This window comes from Gouania willdenowi, chromosome 9 (genome assembly GCF_900634775.1).
Source record: "Gouania willdenowi chromosome 9, fGouWil2.1, whole genome shotgun sequence".
NCBI lineage: Eukaryota > Metazoa > Chordata > Actinopteri > Blenniiformes > Gobiesocidae > Gouania > Gouania willdenowi.
In genome coordinates this window covers 42352278-42371607 of record NC_041052.1, presented here as the reverse complement: position 1 = coordinate 42371607, position 19330 = coordinate 42352278, and the positions used below count along the sequence as shown (strand labels likewise).

Sequence of the window (19330 nt, the reverse complement as noted above, 5' to 3'; positions counted from 1 at the left end):
GGTGGAGGCGCACAAGCGCACCAGCTCTTTTTCCTCTCCTCCGGCGCTTCACTGCGTGAGCAAAGGTGAGCTAACCTTTGAGTAAAATGTCCAGTAAATCCACAGAGGAAGCGATGAAAGTGGGAAATAAATCTTTGGAAATTGTTGCCCTGACGTTCAAGAGCTCTTCTCTGGAATAAGAGCAGCCAGTTGCGGATTTTACCACAAAAACAAGACAAAAAAGTGCGCACCAACACACCACAGCAGCCATCCGCGGCGCCATCTTGCTGCTGTATTTTCAATTGCCAAATACAAATAAAACAATTGAAAAATATTCAATTAATGAGTTGGGCTAAAATATTCCCACATAATACCTCAGTTAAATTTGAAAAGTGCATCTTTAAATCAGTCTTTGAATCAAATGCTGCACACTACGCTGTGGTGGTGAGAACCCTGTATGTAGAGAATAGGACGCTAAGGTTGGAGCTATAGGGCCAGAGGAGAAGATGAAGGATGACGATGGAGGCAGTGATGGAGAACATCGGTGTGAGGAAGGAGGACACAGGAGACAGAGGGGGATGGAGAGGGGAACCCCTCTAAAAGGAAAATAAACCTCAAAATAGGCAGAGGAAGACATTTCTTTTTGGGGTGTTTCTGGTGAATCATGGTTCTCTATTTTAGCAAATGAAGCTACTTTTATTTCCTTGTTTGTTGTACTAATATTGCTTTGTTCTGCCCACTGTTTTATACTTTCTCTACAACTCAAAAATACTGTTTTAATAAGCAAAAAGCCAAATATATATATATACAGTATATATATATATATATATATTCACCCTGACCAAATGATGGAGGCTGACCTTTCATTGGTTGGGTTAAAACTAACAGCTGGTAAAGTCAAGTTCTGATTGAGCTGTGATTATTTTAGAGTTGTTTCAGAGGGAATGGAGAGCTGTTCTATGATAAAATATGCATCGTCATGTTTAGCTACTTAAACGAGGATGTGTCGTTGATCCTAATCGACCTCGATGGACTCGTTGCTCTCGTTCACTGGTTTGCACTCGTTGGGAAGTCGTTGATGGCGGCTGAGCTGAGTCGCCTGCGTAAAGCTGCGATCACAGCGCTCACACCTGCAAGACACACACACACACACACACACACACACACACACACACACACACACACACACACACACACACACACACACACACACACACACACACACACACACACACACACAAAAAGAGATGTAAAGGACATTAGATAGCTCTAAGAACAAGATACAGGACATAGACACACACACACGCACACACACACACACACACACACACACACACACACACACACACACACACACACACACACACACACACACACACACACACAAAAAGAGATGTAAAGGACATTAGATAGCTCTAAGAACAAGACACAGGACATAGACACACACACACACGCGCACGCACGCACGCGCGCACGCACGCACGCACGCACGCACACACACACACACACGCACACACACACACACACACACACACACACACACACACACACACACACACACACACACACACACACACACACACACACACCCGTCCCGTTAACACTGACATCCAGTGACAGAACACAGTGTGTGTGAAGCCCAGTGGAGTAGAAACACGTAATTGTTGCTCTGATCTTCCCAACCTGAGCGACAAATTACACACGTTACACACACTCCAGCTGTCAATAATCTATCAAGTGGGCTGTGTGCACACGCACACACACACACACACACACACACACACACACACACACACACACACACACACACACACACACACACACACACACACACACACACACACACACACACACACACACACACACACACACACAGTGTTAACAGAGTGAGTGGTGAGAGTTATTGGACGTAACAGGCCTGAAACAGGACTAACATGATGTCTGACAGATGAAAGGATGAAAGGATGAAAGGACTGGACCACGTCTAGAGCTGGATGGTGAACCACAGGCTGAGAATACACACGATGTCAAGGTTTTGATGATTTGTCATTTTTTTTAATCTCTATATTTAGTCTTTAAATATCAATATATTTGCGAGGTCTCAAAAATGCAGCAGTTTGTTATTTGTAGAGGATACAATGTATTTTGTTTAAGAAATTATTTAAAAACATTATCTGGAAACATTGAAAAAAAATGCTTCAACTTAAATATGTTATTACAAATAGTTTATGATTAAATTTAAAATAAAAAGTTTATGGTTTTTGAAAACAAATTTAAAGAGAACATTTCCGTGTCTATGGATGGTAGTGAGATTATGATAAGATCATATTTGTATGTAATCTGTTTTGAACAAAACTCAGTATGTTTTACATTGCAATATCTTGAGAATGTTATATTGTTCTATTATTTTGCCATATTTCTTTTATTGTGTTGGTGTGGGGTAACACATCTACTAATATTTTACCCTTGCTTTTTTTTTTTTTTTTTTTTTTACAGAAAATGATGACCAGAATTAAGCACAAAGCTGGTTTTAGAAACCGTACAAATTCCTTATTTATCAAATCAGGGTTATTAAAATGTAAAGACATAATTGAACTGCAAACATTAGTTTTTATGTTTGAAGCCAAAAGCAGAATACTTTATTTGAATTCAATTCAATTCAAATTTATTTATATAGTGCAAATTACAACAAAAGTCATCTCAAAGTGCTATCAAAATAAACATGGGAATCTATGTTGGTTTGCATTTTTAATAAAGGAATAAATAATTACAATTAAAAAAGACAACGTATCAATTAAGATTGAAATAACCCTAAAAGAGCTGCAATGGTGTAATAAGTAAAAGAAATAAATTTCGTTACCTAATTTTCAATGGCCAAAATTCCCTTATGGGAAAGCAATTATTTTTTTAGATGAATCACATTGTTAACAATCACAACATGAGTAGTGAAAGAATAATCCTGTATTTATTCATTTATTAATTCTGTAAAATGACTTTGAGTGTCCAAAAAAGCGCTGAATACAATGTATGTATGTATGTATGTATGTATGTATGTATGTATGTATGTATGTATGTATTATTATTATTACTATTATTATTATTATTATTATTATTGTTATTATTATTATTGTTATTAATATTATTATTACTAACTCTTAAAGTGAAAGTTTATTTTATTCTGTAAGAAAAGGACATTGGTAGATCATGCAAACTAAGGGAGGAGCAAACATATAAAAGCTTGTATGGCAGCTCTTTTTCCAAATTATTCCACATTTTGCTCTGTGTGTGTATTGCTATCTACACTCTCTCTCTCTCTCTCTCTCTCTCTCAATGTCCTCTAGGAAAAGGTTTAACGTAAATTAGGTTTTGGAACAGCTCTTTCACAGTAAAACTAATGTAGAGGAGAATGAGGATTGTGTTTAGGAGGAGCCTGATTTTGAGGCATTGTGAGAGCCGAGGGGGGGGGCGGGGGCGGGTCACCAACATCATCATCGATTCATTGTGTGAGAGTCATGAATGTGCACCCCAAATTAGAAAATATTTAGAAAAGCGATTTTCCAGATCCACTAACTTTAAAAGTAAAAGTTTGACCTGATGGTGGCGCTGCAGCAAAGGTCAAAGGTCATTTCATCACCACAACCAATAGGGTTCATACTCTAGCGCTCATTAATGTTGTCTGTAAATCTGAGAAGATTTGAATGAAATGTATTGAAGATAAATTAATTCTAATGTAAAAGTTTGTCCTGATGGTGGCGCTAGAGAACAGGTCATTATTAGGGATTATTTACGGATTCAACAAATAAACAAAGTGTCTGACACTAAAACTTGGTCAACAATTTTCTGAAAATCATTTCCTGGTGGTAAATATCTGTGGGGTCAGATTGACCCTAAGAGTAAAATGTAATATTTAAGGATAATATTTAGGTTTAAATCCTGATTGTGTGATTATATGGTTATTAATTATGTTCTAATGCAGCTTTTTCTGCTGATGTTAGACACAAGCATGACTACATTGGAGTTTTTTTCAGCCCCCAAATGAAAGTGGTGGAATGTACTGTATGTGTGCCTGGGAACAGTTTGTTAACTGTAATATCAAGTTTCACTCTAAACATTTCTCATTTTGTAAATTTTCCACCAGCATGAGAAAAAGAAACCAGACGTGCTCTGGTCACATGACTAATGTGTCTGTTAATGCAGAAAAACCCACAGAGCTGCTTTAGAACTGTTACAACATCTGATCCAACAACAGACACACAAACAAACTGCTGTGGATCAGTGAAGCTTTACAATAATGACCAATATGAGCATTAACACTGGGATCAATAACTGTTGCTGTCTTACTGTCGTTTTATGGTTTTTTATTAAAGTTATTGAGCTTATTTTCCTCTCATTTCCTCTGTTTTTTGTTGTCTATTGTGTTTTAGGAGTAATTTTGTGAATTTATTTTGTCTACTGTATATTTCTGTAATTGTGTATGTGTTTTTAACTCATTTTGTGCATTTCATTCAGGGGCCACTCAAAATTAGAGCGAGGGCCACATGTGGCCCCCGGGCCGCCAGTTGCCTATGTCTGCTGTATAGGCCATCAAGCAACAAGTGTGTCCCTCCCCCACAGAGAAGAGCTAACACTTCATGTTAGCTCATGTTTTATTAATGTTCTGCTCAATGGTTTGATGGATTCTAAACGAGGTCAAAAACACTGAAATAATAATAACCTATTATTATTATTATTATTATTATTATTATTATTATTATTATACATCAATTTTATATAGCGCTTTACAATGAAGGGCACAGTGTTGGTGTTCTGACCTGGCACTTCTCCAATTCATAATTGAATTTTAATTAAGTTCAGATAATTGACTGTAATTATAATTGTCATTTAAATTCTATAAAAACTGTCATTTACAGTTTAAACTCGAACCTGGTGAACTATGTTACAGATCTATGTCTAACACATACGTAGTTAATAATTATTAAAATACGTTTCATATTAACGTTTACCAGTCAGTTCTCTTCAAGATCATTTTAATATTTTCATAATATTATAAATCTCTGTGTATAGAGAGGCTCAGACGCCCACACCATAAATATTAAAACCAATAATATCATTGATTAGGAATCCTAATAAGGTAACCAATAGATGATAAACTAATTAGATGATAATATTTATTAAACTGACCCGTTAGCATTACAGATGCTAACAGAAAGCTAACACAAGAGGAAGGTTATGTTCTTTATTAAAGGCTCAGTAATTCTGATTAATTGTAACTGAACTTTAGTAATTAAGAACATAATTGTAATTGACTTTCAGGGGAATAATAATAATTCAAATTTTTATCGTAATTTTGAAAAAACTGCTGGTTATTGTAATCGTAATTGAGTTGAAATTAAACATGGATAATTGAAGACGTAATTGTAATTGAAAAATGTAATTGACCCTAACCCTGGCAGTGACATTTAGTTATTTTCACAGTGAACGTTGCTTCTATTGCTTCACAGTTACATTCTATAAATGCTGTTGCACACAGTGTCAACATGAACATAATAAAAGAGTTGATCCCTCTCAATGAGTCATAAACCTTTATTTACTGTAACTACATCTGTTGCTACAAGCATTCACAAGCTCCTCCTCCTCTTCCTCACTGCTCCACTAATGTTTTCCATTTGTCAACTTCATGTCACATTTGTTCATTTTCAATGTTTGTTCAGTTCCAGAATCCTTTGATGTGTACCAGATCAAAGGAACCAGACGTAGTCTAGCACGGCTATGGATGCTGAGTGTAAAAACTGTTTCATAGTCATCAACATATTTCACTCACTTTCCTCACATTTAGCTCATTTTTCTTTCATTTGAGACAAATTCATAAAAAACAGCATGATTTACATCATTGTTAAAAATGTGTACACATGAAAAAAAAATCTAAATCTAAATGTTAAATCTAAAAGTCAAATGTAAAGGTAAATGTTAAATCCAAATTGAAATGTTACATCTAAATCTAAATGTAAAGCTAAATGTTAAGTCTAAATGTTAAATCTAAATTTTAAATCTAAATCTAAATGTTAAATCGGTTGTCAAGTGTCAAGCTAAATGTTAAAAATCAAACAAAATGGGTAGGTCAGCGCCTTTCGATCACACGTAAACGTGAGTTCAATTAGAGAGGGTTATTGTGTGCAGGGGGGTGCAGAGGGGGGAGAGGGGGCAGTGCACGGAGAGAGTTGAGGTTTCTGATTTAACATTTAGATTTAGATTTATTATAACATCATAATATTAATACTTGATTAAATTTCATCAAATAAATAATTTCAGTCATATAAAAATATTTAGGCTACTAGAGTCTGGACTTAACATAACATAAAGTTACTTATTTATTTTATTAATTTAACTGAATACTTGTATTTCTATAGTTTTAATAAAATCACTGCCACTTCCTGTATTGGGTGAGCTCACATTGGTCTCATAAGTGTGTGATGCTGGGGATGTTCTATGTTCTGTGTTCTATGTTCTATGTCCTATGTTCTATGTTCTATGTTCTATGTTCTATGTTCTATGTTCTATGTTCTCATGTTCTCATGTTCTCATGTTCTATGTTCTATTATCTCATGTTCTCATGTTCTATGTTCTATGTCCTAATGTTCTATGTTCTATGTCCTATGTTCTCATGTTCTCATGTTCTATGTTCTATGTTCTATGCCCTATGTCCTATGTCCTCATGTTCTATGTTCTATGTTCTATGTTCTATGTCCTATGTTCTCATGTTCTCATGTTCTATGTTCTCATGTTCTACGTTCTCATGTTCTATGTTATCATGTTCTATGTTCTATGTTCTATGTTCTATGTTCTATGTTCTATGTTCTAATGTTCTATGTCCTATGTCCTATGTCCTATGTCCTATGTCCTATGTCCTATGTTCTCATGTTCTCATGTCCTATGTCCTCATGTTCTGTGTTCTATGTTCTATGTTCTCATGTCCTATGTCCTCATGTTCTATGTTCTCATGTTCTATGTCCTATGTTCTCATGTTCTATGTTCTCATGTTCTATGTTCTATGTTCTATGTTCTATGTCCTATGTCCTATGTTCTCATGTTCTATGTTCTATGTTCTATGTTATTTGTTATATGTTATATGTTATGTTATATGTTATATGTTATATGTTATATGTTCTATGTCCTATGTTCTCATGTTCTATGTTCTATGTTCTATGTTCTATGTTCTATGTTTGATGTTCTATGTCCTATGTTCTCATGTTCTATGTCCTCATGTTCGATGTCCTATGTTCTCATGTTCTATGTTCTATGTTCTATGTTCTATGTTCTATGCCCTATGTCCTATGTCCTATGTCCTATGTCCTCATGTTCTATGTTCTATGTTCTATGTCCTATGTTCTCATGTTCTCATGTTCTCATGTTCTATGTTCTCATGTTCTACGTTCTCATGTTCTATGTTATCATGTTCTATGTTCTTATGTTCTATGTTCTATGTTCTAATGTTCTATGTCCTATGTCCTATGTTCTCATGTTCTCATGTCCTATGTCCTCATGTTCTGTGTTCTATGTTCTATGTTCTATGTTCTCATGTCCTATGTCCTCATGTTCTATGTTCTCATGTTCTATGTCCTATGTTCTCATGTTCTATGTTCTATGTCCTATGTCCTATGTCCTATGTCCTATGTCCTATGTCCTATGTCCTATGTCCTATGTCCTCATGTTCAATGTTCTATGTTCTCATGTTCTATGTTCTATGTTCTATGTCCTATGTTCTCATGTTCTATGTTCTATGTTCTATGTTATTTGTTATATGTTATGTTATATGTTATATGTTATATGTTCTATGTCCTATGTTCTCATGTTCTATGTTCTATGTTCGATGTTCTATGTCCTATGTTCTCATGTTCTATGTCCTCATGTTCTATGTTCTATGTTCTATGTCCTCATGTTCTCATGTTCTCATGTTCTCATGTTCTATGTTCTATGTTCTATGTTCTATGTTCTCATATTCTCATGTTCTCATGTTCTCATGTTCTCATGTTCTATGTTTTCCTGTTCTATGTTTTCATGTTCTATGTTCTCATGTTATATGTTCTCATGTTGTCATGTTCTCATGTTCTGTTCTCATAATCTACCATCTCATGTTCTCATGTTCTATGTTCTCATGTTCTATGTTCTCATGTTCTATGTTCTCATAATCTACCATCTCATGTTCTCATGTTCTATGTTCTCATGTTCTATGTTCTCATGTTCTATGTTCTCATGTTCTATGTTCTCATGTTTTATGTTCTCATGTTCTATGTTCTCATGTTCTATGTTCTCATGTTCTATGTTGTATGAATTAAAGCAAAAAGATGTATGAGAGGCTCCACAGCATCAACTTCTAATTCATGGACATTAGAATAAAGCTGAATTTTTCTGTCTGATAAAGTAACAGTGGCAGCTTTAATGTGTGTGTGTGTGCGTGCGTGCGTGTGCGTGCGTGCGTGCGTGTGTGTGCGTGTGTGTGTGTGCGTGTGTGTGCGCTGATTGATCTGATGTAGATTACTGTCCATGATGGTCGTTGTCCTGCTCTGCGTCCACTGAGATTTTAAAGTGCTGATATAAAGCTTTGTTCTTTCCTCTGATTGCTCATTAACGCTGCTTTGCTGCTTTCTGTCTTTTTTACTTTGAAATGTGTGTGTGTGTGTGTGTGTGTGTGTGTGTGTGTGTGTGTGTGTGTGTGCATCACCTCTGCCTTCTTTACATTCACCTCAATCATCAGTTGTTGATTCAGGGACTTTTTCATGATTGTAAAACCTTCCGATAAAAAATGTCAATGACATTTTCTCACGTGCACCTAAACCTGTATTTAGCATTTTTCTGTTAGCATTACCTCATTTCACTGTTAAAAGTTCAACCTCTGGTAAACTCTCATTTTTCTTCCAAAAGGTTTCACAACGTATTTACAGTTCGTTGTGTTTTTTCACCGTAACGTCTTCATCCATCTTTTTTCTGAGTGGTTTCCGGGTTTGTTGCCGCTGTCGGCGCTAATATCGCGAGAACTGTCACTCAGGCCATTTCAGGAGGCAGTTCTCACAAGGCTAGTGATGGCGTTCAGTTTAATAAAGCATCTTTTAATTATTACTACATTAAAATACGGGATATTTACAGGAAAATACTATTACGTGAAGATGGCGGGAAAGAGGGGTAAAATACGGGAGTCTCCGGACAAAACGGGATACTTGACAGGTATGCTTAAGTTCAAATTTAATGAATCTCTCTCTTGTGTTAGCATTCTGTTAGCATCTCTAATGCTAACGGTTCAGTTTGACCCATGTCTTAAATCAGATGTAAAATACACTAGTGAATATTATATATCATCTAATAAGTTTATTATCTATTTGTTGCCTTGTTAAGCTTCATAATCAATGAATATATTGGTATTAATATTTATGGTGTGGGTGTCTGGGCCTTTTTTCTGTCACTATAAACATAGATTTTTTTATTTGTTTTTTTAATTTCCTAAATTAAAATGATCCTGAAGAGAACTCACAGGTAATGGGAAAACGTAAAATGAAACATATTTTAATAATTGGTATCTACGTACAGTATGTGTAATACATACAACTGAAACATTGTTACCCAGTTTTACGTTTCATTAAAGTGTAGTTTTCATATAATTTCCATCTGAACTCAATTACAATTAAATTATGATTACAACAGCAAAACATTTTTTTCAATTATAATTATGTCATAATTGTAACTATCATTTATTTTGCTGAAATTTAATTATTTTGTACAATTTTCCTAAGACTTGAAAGGTCAGAGGTCATTGTGACAGACACTTAAAACAATATATTACACAGATGGAAATAAAACATGATCAAACTGAATGTTATCTGGTTTAGAAGCAGAGTTGTTCAGTTAAATGCCTGAAGCATTAAAGTGTTGCTCCACCCCCAGGTTGAAATAAAAAAAGCCTTGATTATGGGCGTGGCTCCAAGAGCAGTTAGGACACGCCTAGTCACAGTTCTACACAGCCCCACCCATACGGTACAGCACAGCTCCACATGGAGCTGTCAATCAATGCTCACTGAGGAAACCAGTCCCTCCCCCAAGGGGCGGGGCAAATAGTGATTGATTTAATCTAAGCCAATAGAAACATTCTATTGTAATAGCAGCGTTCAACCCATAGAGGGCAGTTACTCTGATATTGAAAACATTTAAATACTTACACTTAAATGTGAAGAGAGGGACGATAAGATCAATAAACTACATTAGTTCATACCTGATCAGATTTGTATTTAGCAGAAAAAAAGGTGGACTTACAATTTAAAAACTTAAATTTAAATGTCAATTTAAAGACATTGACTGCTCACACTCACCAGGGAACACTGTTATGATTTAATTCAAACTAAGCGTTCAGCTTTATTGGTCATATTTGGTGTTTTTAACTCAATATCAATCATAAGTGGAAGAAAAATGATGTTCATGCACATGTTCTTATTGGTTAGTGGTGAACCCTGTTTAGGGTTCGTTTAGGGTTTGTTCTTATTGTTACACGGCTCTTTTTCAGTCATAATTCTTTAAAATCTGTGTAAAGCAAATTCAGACATTTTCCTCTGAACACATTAAATAGTTCATTAATATATTCCTTAAAACATGTAAAAAGCCATTCAAACGGAGCCATCATTAGCATCAACATGATCGGACTCGGGCGGAGCAGACCTTTCTGCTGACACCTCGCCCCATCAGAGCACTTTTGGATTTTCAATCTGCTCTCCCCCATAGGGTTAAGGTTAATACATGCCCCTCCCACACATGGGCGTGGTTCCAGCTCCTTAAACTGACACGCCCCCAGCGTTTCAGAGCAAAGAGAAGTGCTTGTTTTTCCATGATTTTGAGACCTTATTTTATATACTTAGCAACTTTTTTCATCTTTCAAATGTGTCTCAGTGTCAATAACATGTTTCTGTTGTGTGACAAATTCATAACACATTTATTTCTGCTTTACACAGACTTTAAGTGTTTTCCGTCTTTCTGTATCCTATATTTATAATCATATAAATAAAACATACACTAAAAGACACTGTGTTTATATGGTTGAGTACATGTGTGATTTGAATGTGGTTGGTTGGAGGCTTGCATGGGTCGGGGTACTCACTGTTACTTACTTGAACGGCTTCTCTCCGGTATGAGTCCTAATGTGGTTGTTGAGCGTGGTGGCTCCAGCGAAGGCTCGGCCACAGTATCCACATTTGAAGGGTCTGTCACTGGAATGTGTGACCACGTGATTCCTCAGCTCTGATGGTTGAGAGAAGGACTGGGAGCAGTGGCCACACTGGTACGGTCTGAGGGACACAAAGAGTCCAGGGATCAGCGTACACACAGTCATCTACTCAAACATCTTACAAGTGATGTTGCTGAAAACTAAATATCTTATCTTTGCCAGCGGTTTCTAATCTTCTAAAGCATTGTCCTATTTACTAGGATATACTATAGTAAATACTGTACCTACATCACCATCTGTACGTTAGCCTGTCTCACAGTGAGGATTAGTCGTCTGAACAGAGGAATAGCTATGTTGTAAATGTCCCACTAACGTACTATCCACTACTAACTCAATGAGTATATACTGTCTAATATAGACTATAGTACATACTGTCTACTATAGACTATAGTATATACTGTCTACTATATACTATAGCATACACTGTCTACTATATACTATAGTATATACTGTCTACTATACACTATAATATATTCTGTCTACTATATACTATAGTATATACTGTCTACTATACACTATAGTATATACTGTCTACAATACACCATAGTGTATACTGTCTACTATACACTATAGTATATACTGTCTACTATACACTATAGTATATACTGTCTACAATACACCATAGTGTATACTGTCTACTATACACTATAGTATATACTGTCTACTATACACTATAGTATATACTGTCTACTATTTACTATAGTATATACTGTCTACTATACACTATAGTATATACTGTCTACTATTTACTATAGTATATACTGTCTACTATACACTATAGTATATACTGTCTACTATACACTATAGTCTACTGACTACTGACTTCCTGTTAACTTCAAAATAAAAGTCCTATTTACAAAAGAGTTTAAAAAATAATGGAATAGATGCTTTTACTTTGAAAAGGTGATGTTTGACTTTCATCTTAAAGCTGGTCCCAGGACTATTTTACATTCAGCTCTCAATGCATCATGGGATGGTTGAGTATGACTACTCTGCCCACCGTGCATACTTAAAAAATGTCCCCTTATAGTATACATCCTGATATTTCTCCCATTTTCATTCTTTTCATACTATCTGATGTGAAAGCACTACATACTCATTTAGACATTACACTTAGTATAAGTAGTACGTTTGTGTGAGTAGTATGTTAGTATGAGTAGTACATTAGTGTGAGTAGTACGCTAGTATGAGTAATATGTTAGTATGAGTAGTATGTTAGTATGATTGCAAATGATGAGTGCATGTGGGGGATGAAGCATAAATACGTTCATACGTCAGTAAACATAGTCAATGCCCAAAGGTCTCGGTTGCTGTGAGAAAATGTAGAAATTCTAATATTCTTTAAAAATATTGAATGCCTTAAAATAAGGCTGTGTAGACATTTCTAGTTTTAATTATGCAAAATTAATGAACAACGAGGAAAATCTTTTCTTGCACTTTAAATAGAAATTATTTATGTTATAGTTATGTTCTTATTGAGTTGAATAGTTCACGTATGTAAATATGCCCAAAGTTAAAAGCATTGTTATTTTTAACTTTTTCCCTTTCTAACTATCTTTTTAAATGAACTAAATAGTCAAATATAACTCAGTAGCTGTGCTTTGGGTGATGACATCGCGTGACTTTCTAAAACATTGTATCGTATCGTTATCGTGAGCCCATTATTCTCTATCATATCATATATAACATCCTAATCTCATTTTACATTAAGACACATGTCTTTGATGTAGAGTTTATCATCGTACACGTCCTTTCAGAAAATGAGACTAAACAAGCACATCACTATTTTCTACACTGGTGAACACCTCAGAATCTGAACCAATAGATAAAAAAAAAACATCTTCAGCAAACCAATAAATCACATGCACATTCAGCGCACGCACAAACACTCACTAAAGCAGAGTAAAACAGCGTAATATAAAATCGAAAAATTCTCACTTGCAGTTTTCCACATAAAAGGCGTCACGCTGAGGGCGTGGGTTCATTTATCAGCCGGATGGTCTATAAGTTCACGCCTCAGTGGGCCGCACCACTATTTATTAGCTGGGTTTTCTATGAAGAGCTGCATTGATTGTGAATAGTTTAAGTTGATGAATGTGTGGATATTATTTATTAAGGCAGCAGGCTGTGAGATTAATGCCCGGTTATTGTTTATTACAGTGGAGCAAACAGAAGGAGGAGGACACACACACACACACACACACACACACACACACACACACACACACACACACACACACACACACACACACACACACACACACACACACACACACACACACACACACACGTACAGACATTTTTAGGTTCATGTTTGTTACTCATGTTCACCTCATTCAACACACTCTGTGTCCCTGTCACAATGTTTAGTAGATAACAGAGAACATCCATGGGATCTATTCTGATGTAGAGAATAAAGAATAGAGGAAAGAAAGAAAGAGCTTCTGCATCACAGTGAGAAGCTACTGGGGTTGACCCCAATTAACCTGTGTTAGCTCCAGTGTGTGTGTGTGTGTGTGTGTGTGATGGACTGGTGTCCTGTTCAGGGTGTACAGAGCCGTACGCCTGAGGTCAGCTGTGATAGGATCTAACGCTAATGGATTATTTTAGGAAAGAGCAAAAGGAAACCGTGGAGGCTCAGAACCAGTTTGTGAACAAAACCTGGGTCACTTTGTTTAAACAGTGACTTTTAGTTAAGTATTCTCTGAATATTTACTTTGTGTTTTATGAGTAAAAGTACTTTTTGAATTAAAGGGATCCTCCACTGTTTTTATAAATATATCCTAAAATCTTCTAAATGTCGTTATTAGTAGATCTATGACTAATAAAACACATTATTATTCATCATATTCATTTAACTACATTTTAAAAATGAGACTACTTTACAGTTTAGAGCCTGTGTTCCTCCATCTTGAAATCATGTGATTGATGATGTCACACGGCCCAACTGCCTGTGAACATCCATTGTTTTCTATTGGAGTGAAACATTCAGCCTGATTATTAGATCATTTAGTAGATTTTTAGATAATTTAGTAGTTTTTTAGATAATTTAGTAGTTTTTTACATCTGTAATGGACATTTTATGGGTGTATACAAGTGTGGGTCTTAATTGAGCGTGTCATAAACTATACATGTGATGCCACTTCCGGGACAAGGTTTTTGTTGCTTGACGAGGTGGAGCTCAAACAGTTTCTTACCACAACATAACAACACCAGAACACCGCAAACACTGTTTGATTGTATAATGTGTGAAGTGCGGAGATTTAATGGTGAACTGATTGCTTTAATGGACACATTGGTTTGGAATCAATTAAGCATAAAATAAAAATAAAACAAGTATACATCAAGAAGTTGTGCGTGATTTATCTCAACTTGGAGAGAAAGGTGTACACGGTGGGCGTGTCATCCACTCAGCCCTTTAATAACCTGTCAATGTAGCCAAGTAGTAGATTTAAGTACAACAAACTCATTTAGAAGCTTTGTAGCTATAATTTAGCAGCTTTTTACATTATTTAGAAGCTTTTAAGACCATTTAGCTAGCATTTTAGATCATTTGGCTATAATACTATGATAGATAGTCCATGATTTACTCTCTAACTCCAGCCACCAAAGCGTGTCAGTGCACTGTTTTAGGGTGAGTAAAGGTCCCTTAAGAAAGCTTTTCTTCTCTGCTTCATTGTCGACTACCAATCCTCAGAGTTGGAACTGTCGCCCCCTGTGGTCAGATTATTTTTTGTGTCACAACTGTTTTTATCATCTTTCTATAAACAGAGGTTTGCATTGACATCTTTAACGTTCCCTGGTTTTTTAGAGCAACTAAAAGTAGCACAAGTTGTTATTGTGACAGAAAAAGCTACTAAATGATGTTAATCATCATCATCATCATCATCATCTATTTTCCACTGCTTCAGCGCGTTGGGTGCCAAGGATTGGCTCTAAGAGGCAGAAACCTTGACTTATCTTGCATTTCCCGTTGGAGTTGAATAGCAGAAAGGCCTGTAAGTTTATCATAGTCATGATAATGTGTTTGTTGACATAGATCTACTAATTAGAACATTTAAAGGGTTTTAGGCAAGATTTAGGCCAAATACGGAACAGTTTGACTTCAAGTGAGTCACAGATTTTATGCAAGTAATTTCATTCATTATTGTTCCCTAGTTTACATTTCTATATATACATAAAATACTAAACCAACAATATCCAAGCAATAAGTGACAAATATCAGTCCCAACAGGATCTAAACTTTACATTTCCTGGATTTTGTGATACATTTTTAATTGATTAAGGTAAATATTATTTAATAATTTGAGGAAAATTGAAAGATTTTGTAAGAATTTTTAGTTTTCTTCCAACTGTTTCACATTAAAAATGACTGCAATCGTAGAATATAATCACCAAGAAAACTATGAGAACCTGTAAATATTGTTGGGTTTCATTTACACAATGATTCATGTTTTCTCTGTCATTTTTACTTTCTCCTGCGGGCCGAAGTGGATGCTCCAAAGGGCCGGATTGGGCCCCTGGACCATGAGTTTGACAAGTGTGCTTTAAGATGAGCGTTGAAAGGCCAGACTTATTTTTTTTTAAATATATAATAATGAACAGAAGAGCAGATTTTAATACAATGTACGGCCTGAGTTTTACTCACCCAACCCTAAAAATGGAAAATCCCACAGAAGCTCAATGAATAAATAAATAAATAAATAATTCAAAGAAAACTTTTTCTTCTTTGATGTTCATGTTATTATTGTTATGATATTAAAACCTGAATATCTTCCAGTGGGTCAACAGCTAAAGATGTGAGTCCACAAAACCACAAAGAAACCGAAACATGTTTTTACTGCAGGACACATGGGAAAATAAAGAGTTAGACATTAGACGTGATCAGAACAATAAATAAACCCTGTGTAGTCTTTCAACACAACATGAGGTAGAAACAACACTTCTACATGTTTAACACATGTACTGATGACAGACTGTGTGTGTGTGTGTGTGTGTGTGCAGTGCCATCAGGGAGAGGTCAGAGGTCAACTAAACATCTAACACACACACAGAGGAGTTTGGTGTGAATTTAACATTTCTAGAATTAATGTTTGAACACTGAGAGATTAATGAAGAATTAGACGTAAAAAGCCTCGACATGTGATGATAAACTGCTGCTAATTTATGACGTTAACATAACAAAATAATACATAAAACACAATTATAAAAGCTTTAGCTTCATCTAGTGATTAGAACATATGTATTCAATCTTTACTTTTTATTGTTTTGATTTACATACTGTCATGAAGTTTAAGTCAAAGAATAAAATAAAATAAAATAAAATAAAATAAAATAAAATAAAATAAAATAAAATAAAATAAAATAAAATAAAATAAAATAAGATCTTCTGGTGACAACATTGACTCAAACCAGGGTTGGGGTCAATTATAATTGATCCTTAATTACAATTATGACATAATTATAACTGTAATTGGACCAAATGCATTGCTGTTGTAATCGTAATTTGATTGTAACTGAGTTTAGATAATTTACTTTTTCATTATAATTGTAATGGCAATTCAATATAAAATTTAATTAAATGTAAACTTGGGTAAAATGTCCACACCAAAAATATTAAAACCAATATAGTCATTGATTATGAAGCCTAACAAGGTAATCAATAGATGATAAACTAGATATTATTTATTAGTGTATTTTACAGTTAGCATTAGAGATGCTAACAGAAAGCTAACACAAGAGAAAGGTTACATTACATAAGGTTATTTATTAAAGGATCAGTAATTGTGATTCATTGTGATTGAACTTTAGTAATTGAGAACGTAATTCTCAAATTGTCAAAAAAAAAAAATAAAATCTGTTGAATTGAATTGTCCCTGTCAAATAAATAACTATAAATAAATAAATGAGGGGGAAAATAATAATTGTAATCTTAATTGTAATTTGAAAAAATGCCAGTCACCGTAATCATAATTGAGTTGTAACTGAACATTGATAATTGAATACATAATTGTAATTAAAAAATGTAATTGAGCCACGCCCTGACTTTCACTTAGTAATATTTTTACTGAGCAACTTTTGCTTGTTTTGCAATAGTTTCTGACAGGAAGTATTTGTACTTTTACTCCAGTAATAAAGGTAATAGTACTTTGTCATGTACACAAATCCATTTATCTTTCTGCACCTGTTATTAACTGTGATGACAATCTTAGTGAATCTCATGCACCTGGTGAACATGTATTAGTGTGTGCATCATATTTAATGCTGTTTATTTAGGATCTATAGTAAATCAGGCCTTAAACGTGTACGTTAACGTGTGTTTTTAAAGGTGTTTCTGGAGGTTTTGGTGAAAGTGAGCGTTTTGTGACGTGCACTGATGCAAAGTGAAGTGTGTCGATTGACCTGTATGGATGCAGACTAATCCATAGCAGTTAATATCTGCCCGTCTTATATGAAGATGTTCTTTCCCTGTGAGACCAGCAGCAATAAATCACTCCTCAGCCTCCGTCAATACGCAATCAATGGCTCTCTAAACACACCCATGCAAACACAAATATCTTCTTTTTATGTAAGTGGAAGTGAGCTGACACACACACACACACACACACACACACACGCGCGCGCGCGCACACACACACACACACACACACACACACACACACACACACACACACACACACACACACACACACAGACACACAGACACACACACAGACACACACACACACACACACACACACACACACACACACACACACACACACACACACACACACACACACACACACACACTCTCTATCGATGGCTCCATTAAAGCACAAAGGCCCACATTATGTTCTCTCTGAACCACTTGGACTCATCAAATGAACCTTGGCCAAAACTGAGCCAACAGCCGATACCTTGTCATTATAGATTGTGTCTTGGGCTTTTCTAGAAGCAGTGATATGCATTGTGGGTACTGTAGTTTGAAAGATGTGGCCTGAGTAGATTAATTTATTTACAAACAAATGAACACATTATTAAATGTACTGATTAGTGATGGACTCAGGGTTAGGGTCAATTACATTTTTCAGTTGCAATTACATTACAGGAGAGACTCAAGGTAGGAAATGTAAAGGGTGGGAAGAGTTGATTATTATAAAGTGAGAGTGAGATGTGTAGTTATAGTTGTGTATATTGTGTTGTGTAATCAAACCAGTCTGGTGACCAGTGTGAAGCTGAGCTATAATGGTGGTGGACAGAGTGAGTGGTAAAACCTAAAACAGGTATTTAGGATCAACGTGTCTAAAGTTAAGCCCAGTACCAGTTTTATCCACAGTCTAAGACATGTCAGTGTATGTGTAAGAACCACTACTGTAAACCCAAGCACTTTACTGGAACCAAAGATGCAGCCAGGCAGCAGATAGAGCGGGGACCAGGGAGTCCAAGGCTAGCTCTCTGTTAGCATCTCTAATGCTAACAGGTCCTAAATCAGCTGTAAAATACTCTAAAAACAAATATCTATCATCTCATTTATTACCTATCTATTGATTACCTTGTTAGGATTCATAATCAATGAAAATATAGGTTTTAATATTTAAGGTGTGGACATCTGATCATTTTTTGTGTCAGTGTACCCCTAGATCTATATATTTCTAAAAATGGTAAAATGTGGGAAAGTTTGATATGAAACACATGTTAATAATTGTTAACTACATATGTGTAAAAGTGTAACATGCGGGTTCATCAGTTTTGAGTTAAATTACAATTGACAATTCTTATGGAATTTTAATGGCAATTACAATTACAAAGTCAATTATCTGAACTCAATTACAATTTAATCAGGATTAAACCCCCGCGACCCTGATAAAGTGGGAATAAGCGGGTATGAAGATGGATGGATATCGTGTTGTTTGGTATTGGATATATTGTATTGTTACATGCACACAAATCATGAATGATATCATCAGATTCGTGGTAATGCACAGCCCTACTTAATAAATGATATGTTTGTACTGACAATATAATACTGTTTTTGTTTGTTTTTTGTTTTTTCTACTTTAAATCTCTAAATATGTTGAAGTATTCTAACATTACACAGGGTTCAGTTCA

General features: G+C 35.3%; 1 protein-coding gene across 1 annotated transcript in view; it reads right to left on the bottom strand.

Moving 5' to 3' along the window:
* Positions 1-766: 766 nt before the first annotated feature.
* The window catches only part of prdm6 (PR domain containing 6), an 87600-nt gene continuing 69036 nt past the window's right edge, over positions 767-19330 (bottom strand). Inside the window, exons 8-9 of the mRNA XM_028456360.1 lie at positions 11124-11300; positions 767-1109 (exon numbers count right to left, since the gene is read on the bottom strand). Coding sequence (XP_028312161.1) covers positions 995-1109; positions 11124-11300 — 292 coding nt within the window. The 3' untranslated portion in view covers positions 767-994. The remainder of the gene's footprint in view (positions 1110-11123; positions 11301-19330) is intronic.